This window comes from Octopus bimaculoides, chromosome 10, assembly GCF_001194135.2.
Source record: "Octopus bimaculoides isolate UCB-OBI-ISO-001 chromosome 10, ASM119413v2, whole genome shotgun sequence".
Taxonomy (NCBI): Eukaryota; Metazoa; Mollusca; class Cephalopoda; order Octopoda; family Octopodidae; genus Octopus; species Octopus bimaculoides.
In genome coordinates this window covers 23,613,996-23,621,338 of record NC_068990.1, presented here as the reverse complement: position 1 = coordinate 23,621,338, position 7,343 = coordinate 23,613,996, and the positions used below count along the sequence as shown (strand labels likewise).

Here is a 7,343-nt window from a genome sequence, read left to right as displayed (position 1 = left end):
ATATATGTATTTGTTTACATTCTCTGTCTGTATGTATGTACAGTAATCCCTCAACTACCACAGGTGTTACGTTCCAAACCTCCACTTCCACCCCCACCCCCCTCGTGATAGATGAAATCTACGAAGTAGAAATGGTACTGTACTGTATATTTCTTTTTATTATTTTTATAATTTGTATATATTTAGTTTATTGTAAATGCAAAACAACACCACGGAGGAATCGAGGTAATCTTAAATAATAGACGGCAATAGATCAACCGTGATACGGCAAGGGATTACTGTATGTATGCAAACCTACATAGAAGACATGCAAACATAACAAATCTAACTATTTCCTCCTTCACTTGAGAAATAATGAACAGCTTTAATTGATTTTCATACTTTATCAGGTTCTCATACAAAGTGTTTACATCATTTGACCGATCCCAGAGAAAATAAGCAGCCAATTTGTTTACATAATCACCAAATCCAGTAGCTACAGGAAATGGAGCCACTAATTTGTATAATTAATATTATATATCAGAAATTAAGCAAAAGATATATCTTCTGTTTTATTGTTCCACATTATATTTTCAGCAAGTGTGACTGTGAGGTAAGGAGTATGCTTCCCAACCACATGGTTGCAAGTTCAGTCCCACTGCATGGCATTTGGGCAAGTGTTTTCTACTATAGCCTCGGGCTGACCAAAGCTTTGTGAGTGGATTCGGTAGATGGAAACTGAAAGAAGCCCATTCATCATCACCACCATCATCATCATCATCGTTTAACGTCCGTTTTCCATGCTGGCATGGGTTAGTCGGTTTTGCTGAGGTCTGGGGAGCGAGCGGCTGCATCAGTCTCCAAGCTGATCTGGCAGTGTTTCTACAGCTGGATGCCCTTCCTAATGTCAACCACTATGAGAGTGTAGTGGGTGCTTTTTACATGCCACTGGCACTGGGGCCAGTCAGGCGGGCCTGACATCAATCCCATTTGGATAGTGCTTTTTATGTGCTACTGGCATGAGGAAGGGGGGGGGGCAATCGGGGGTACTGGCATCAGCTATGTTTGGATGGTGCTTTTATGTGCCACCATCACAGGAGCCAGTCAGGCAGACCTAGCATCGACGTATGTATTTGTGTGCCTGTGTTTGTCCTTGCATCATCATTTGACAACTGATGTTGGTGTGTTTACATCCCCATAACTTAATGGTTCAGCAAAAGAGACCGATAGTATAAGTACTAGGCTTACAAAGAATAAGTCTTGGGGTCGATTTGTTCAACTAAAGGTGGTGCTCCAACATGGCCAAAGTCACATGAGTGAAACAAATAAAAGAATAAAAGAAAGCAGATATGCACACAAACACACACATATATATATAAAGAACATCTTTCACCTTCTGTTTACCAAATATGCTCATAAGGCTTTGGTTTCTCTGGGGTTATAGTAGAAAATGCTTGCCTAAGGTGCCTTGTTGTGAGATTGAACCTAAAACCACAAGGTTAGGAAGCAAAATTTTTAAGCACACAGCCATAGCTACACCAATAATCACTATTCAGAATAGTGGTGTATTTCCCTAAAGAGCACCATAGTTCAATTAAATTCAAAATAATTAATTTCATAACTTAGTCAAAAACCTAATAAAACTTTTTAATTTAAATAATTCAACAAACTGATTATTTTAATTAATGACAATGTGAATGCACTATAATGAATAACAATGCAGTAGCGAAATTATTTAATCATCATCTTCATTATCTTCATCATCATCATCATCATCGTCATCATCGTTTAACGTCCGCTTTCCATGTTAGCATGGGTTGGACAATTTGACTGAGGACTGGTGAAACCGGATGGCAACACCAGGCTCCAATCTGATTTGGCAGAGTTTCTACAGCTGGATGCCCTTCCTAACGCCAACCACTCAGAGAGTGTAGTGGGTGCTTTTACGTGTCACCCGCACGAAGGCCAGTCAGGAGGTACTGGCAACGGCCACACTCAAATTGGTGCATTTTATGTGCCACCCGCACAAGAGCCAGTCCAGGGGCACTGGCAACGATCTCGCTCGAAAATCCTACGAAGGCCAGTCAGGTGGTACTTGCAACGGCCATGCTCAAACTGGTAAGCCACGCTCATCCATTCTCCATGCTGGCATGGGTTGGATGGTTTGACATAAAACTGGCCAAGTTGGCAAGCTGTCCAGACTCTAATTGTCTGTTTTGGCATGGTTTCTACAGCTGGATGTCCTTACTAACACCAACCACTTTACAGAGTGTACTGGGTGTTTTTTACATGCCATCAGCACGTGTGTGTTTACGCAGCACCAGCACTGCATTGAGTGCATTTTATGTGGTAAGAGTACCTGGAAAGGACAAGCCTGTATACATGGATGACAGCGATTTTACTTGACTTTTCACAACTGCTCAAGTACAACAAATCACCACTAGGCTTACAAAGATTAAGTCATGGGGTCGATTTGTTCAAGTACATGTGGTGCTCCAGCATGGCCAAAGTCATGGTCCCTTGTCATTTCCTCGGTGATGATAAATATTGGTTTGAAATTTTGGCACAAGGCCAGAAATTTGGGGGGGGGGGGGTAAATTGATTACATTGACCCCAGTGCTCAACTGGTACCTATTTCATTGACCCAGAAAGGATGAAGGCCAAAGTGGACTTCAGCAGAATTTAAACTTAAAACATAAAGACAGACAAAATGTAACTAAACACTTTGCCCAGCATGCTAATAATTCTGCCAGTAAGCTGCCTTCATGTACAATAAATCTTAGTGAATTATAAGGCGGCACAATGGCAGAAACGTTAGCACACCAGGCAAAATGCTTAGCAGTATTTCATCTGTCTTTACATCCCAAGTTCAAATTCTGCCAAGGTCGACTTTGCCTTTCATCCTTTCGGGGTTGATAAATTACGTGCCAGTTGTGTACTGGGGTCAGTCTGATCGACTGGCTCCCTCCCCAAAATTTTAGGCCTTGTGCTTAGAGTAGAAAAGAATATTAATGAATTATATCCAGGCTTGGCTATGTAGTTAAGAAGCTTGCATTGCAACCAGGTGGTTTTGAGTTCAGTTCAACAGCACAGCACTTTGAGCAAGTGTATTCTACAACAGGCCTTGTGAATGAATTTGGTAGATAGAAACTGTATGGAAGCCCGTTGTGCATATACATATATATTTATCAAAGCAATACTCAAGCATGTCAAATAACTGAAATAAGTAAAAGAATAAAAGAAAAAAAGTATATATATTAACGTATGTAAGTGTCTGTGTTTGTCTCCTTGCCTCACTACTTGAAGACCAGTGTCGGTTTGTTTATATCCTTGTAACTTAGCAATTCGACAAAAGAAACTGAGAGAATAAGTACCAGGCTTTAACAGTAAGTATTCTGGAGAGCGATGGTTTGTTCAATTGAAAACCCTTCAGGGTGGTACTCCAGCATGGCAGCAACCCAGTGACTGAAACGGGTAAAAGATTGATTCATCAAAAAAGAAAAGGATGAAAGCCCCTTCCCGAGCCATAAGCTCATAAGGCTGGTTTTCCAGATTCTGCAGTGGATATATTTCCTTACTGGATGGGACACCAGTCGATCATAGGATTACTCACGTTTACCAGCTGAGTGAACACAATGCATCGCCCAGTCCAGGAATTGAAACCACAATCTTACAATGATGAGTGCAACACCTTAATTTAAATATGGGGTATAGCATAATTCCCTTGATATTTGTTCTAGCTCTTGACATTCTGAGTTTAAATCCTGCATGAACATTCTTTGGTAGTAGACTTAATCCATCATTCACACATTTATTTCACACATTGTATAATTTGGCATTAGACTATACGTGATGCAGGGGTTTTCAAACTGTGGTCCGCGGACCACAGGGGGTCCCGTGGACAGCAAATACTTTTTTATGGGCAATTTGATTTTACATATGTTTTTTAATCGAAATCTTTTAATTGACAATAAACCTATTTGTTAAATAGTTAAATAACTAAATGTAAAAATATATGTTATTTTAAGCAAATATTTATGTATAAATTTCATAAGCGTTTATAAGGGGGTCCCTAAGGTAAAGCCTGAAATATAAAGGGGTCCGCAAGTCAAAAAGTTTGAAAACCCCTGACGTAATGTGTGCTCTCCCTCTTTCCTTGTGAAGATAACAGTATAATTTGAGGGAGATTTACCAGTTATTTCTTTCAGAACAAACAACTACGTAGCGGTTTTCTTCATCTCCAGTCAACCGTGACCATCCTGTCCTTTTTATATGCTTTGGACAACACTATGCAATGCTCCGTTTCGGGGGTTTTTTGTTGTTGTTGTTTTGTTTTTGTTTTTTCCATGTTTTATTTCAGTGCATTTTAGTATGATTTAAGGGAGATTCGGTTGTTATTTCTAGCAGAGGCACCATCATTGGTCCGAGCAGTAGTACTGAGTAATTAAAATAATTAACAGGTGATTTATTAGCTTTTAGTGGTGTGTTGAAGTACCATTTAGAAGTCTGAAATAAACCAGGAGAAACTTGCTCGAGTGTTATCTCAACACGAATCAATAAAAGATGAAGAGAAAAACGCAGTTACAACAATAACAATGATTAAAGGTTTCTGTGTGTTTGTGTGTGTGTGTGTACGAAATAAAATTTTACACAGCAAATAAGATTTTTTTTTTAAATGAAGTGGTTTAGAGGATTTATAATGAGGTTAGAGAGAAAATAAAACGGCATGCCTCTGTAATTGAGGTAAAGCTTTGGTATACGAATTACCTCCCTTTATCTTCTGCAATTATAGAGCAAGTTGCGCGATTTTTATTTTGTTTACGATTCTGACGAACCTAACGGGAAGAGGAAAACAAGGAAAAAGTATGGCAGCCTCATCAGTTCCGAGAGAACTGCCAACAAATTACAAACTCACGGAGATCTATCATACAAAATGGTACTGCCCAGATTATTATGATTGTTTATCTTACGTCGGCAATGGAGCTTATAGCCAAGTCTGCTCGGCAACGTGTGAAGGAATCGAAGGCAAAGTGGCCATCAAAAAACTTACTCGTGCTTTCTTCGCAGTGGATGAATCGAAGAGAACTTACAGGGAACTTCGATTATTAAAACACATGAAGCATAAAAATGTCGTCGACCTCGTAGATGTTTTTACACCAGACTTAACGAAAATAGACTTTACCGATTTATACTTCGTATCGACGTATTATCCCAAAGATTTGAAACACGTAATATTAAACGAAGGCCTTGATACAGCTCGAGTTCGATCTATGGTGTACCAAATATTGTGTGGTGTCCAGTACATTCATTCGGCCGGAGTTATACACAGGGATTTGAAACCAAGAAATATCGGAGTTACAGAAAACGACTGTATAAAAATTTTGGATTTCGGTCTGGCTCGATCTATTAGCAACGAGATGACGGGTTATGTACAAACACGCTGGTATCGCGCTCCAGAGGTGATTCTTAACTGGATGAAATACAACCAGACAGCCGATGTATGGTCTATAGCCTGTATCATGGGCGAAATGTTAACGGGAAAGCCTTTAATTGCGGGTAAGTCTTTTACGGATCAAATTCTCAAGATCTTCAATCTAGTTGGATCACCAGACAGTAATACTCTGAAAAAATTCACGTGCAGTGATATTGTTGAATGTCTGAAAAGTTTCGATAAGTGCGAAAGGCAGGACTTTAACAAGTATTTTAAAAACGTTGACCCCCAAGCCATAGATCTGTTGGACAAAATGTTACAGCTTGATGTCGACGTTCGCCTGAATGTGGAAAACGCTTTGAAACACGAATTTCTCAAAGTAAATTACGATCCAAAAGATCAAATTCGTGCAGAAATGTTCGAAAACGTCTTTGAAGACATGGATTTAAATTTAAACGAATGGAAAAGTTTAGTTTTACAAGAAGTTCAAAATTTTAAGAGTTCGCGCAAATGCGATAGCGGAAAGTGAAACCAAAACAAAATTGAAAGTGTTCTTTTGTTTTTAATAATGTATTTATTTTACTGGCTATTAATTTTAAATTTCGACTGAATTTCATGGAAAAGAAACGAAAAGGAAAAAAAGTATTAACAGAATTCTATTGGTATTTTATTACAGAAATATTATATAAGAATGAGAATCATTGCATAAGGTGGCGGGCTGCGCAAGTGGGAGGGATGTTTTCTATTGTGTTTATTATAGAGCAGTTGATGCTACTTTCATTTCCTTGATGGGAGATAACTCTTCAATGATCTCTGATATTGACATCATCTAAATGTCTGCTGACGTGTGTACGCGTATGTTTTTGTTGTCTGTCGTGTTGTACATTTGAATATTTGATGTGTGTATGTATATATATATACACACACATACATACATACACATGCGCACCTGTGTGTGTATGTATGCATACATACATGCATACTCATACACACACCACACATACACTCACCTGGCATAAATAATGCAGAATATTTGATTGCCTTCAATATGTGCGCATTAAGATTTTACGATCCTTAACATGTTGGTTACCTCAAAAAAAAAATCTGAACCATGTAACAGCTATTTAAAGCTAGGTATAAAAAGCCTATAACAGATCTATCTTTTATTGAAAAATCTAAAGGAATATAACTGGAATTATAATTAAAACACCAAAGGTGTCAACGATATATATAGCTAAGGCCTTTTATATTCCAACTTCGAATCGAGCGCTGGGCAACTTCTGGTGTCATTTATTCTTATAACTGTTATGTATCCTTAATGCAAAAGGCACAGTTTTAGATTCAGGACGTGAAGGCACACGGTATTTCGTTATGCGACTATGATATACTACTAAGTATATTAAACATCAATAATGTGTACTATTGTGTTAACAGTGCACTTAAATCACGTGCGAAGGTCATCTGTACTGATTTTCTATACAAATTATAGCCAGCACTGTTTTGTAATACGAAACACCATGACAGATGTTTTGTTTCTTACATCAGTGGGTGACCTCGGGCATGTCTGGTGTCACGAAACACCTACAGAGCTGTTTCGCTGCCTGGTGAGTCATCGACACCTGCATTCGGAGACGGACTGCAGCACAGCAAAACCTTTAGCACAATAATGCTTACCCTAGGTGTTCTTCTTCTTCTTCTTATTATTATTATTATTATTATTGTTCAGTAGTTTTATTTTTATAACGTGCTTTCACTGCACTACCGAGCGCAGCTCTGTGCGCCTTGGTTATGTGCTGTGGTTTGCTGTGGTGCTCTTATGTTTACTGTATTGAAAGTGTTTTGCGTAGAATGTGTGCAGTACCCAGTAGAGCAATTTTCTGTGTTATATATATTTGTAAGTCCTGGTATTTTTGTTATGTATTTGTCTGAATGT

At 38.6% G+C, this 7,343-nt stretch overlaps 1 protein-coding gene and 1 long non-coding RNA gene across 2 annotated transcripts in view; one reads left to right on the top strand and one right to left on the bottom strand.

Moving 5' to 3' along the window:
- LOC128248881 (uncharacterized) overlaps positions 1-7,343 on the bottom strand; it is a 55,297-nt gene that overhangs the window by 43,187 nt on the left and 4,767 nt on the right. The gene's annotated exons all lie outside the window — the stretch shown is intronic.
- Positions 4,745-7,332, top strand: LOC106880370 (uncharacterized). The gene has a single exon (XM_014930256.2). It carries the CDS (start codon positions 4,845-4,847, stop codon positions 5,937-5,939), a length of 1,095 nt encoding a protein of 364 aa, XP_014785742.1. The 5' UTR covers positions 4,745-4,844; the 3' UTR covers positions 5,940-7,332.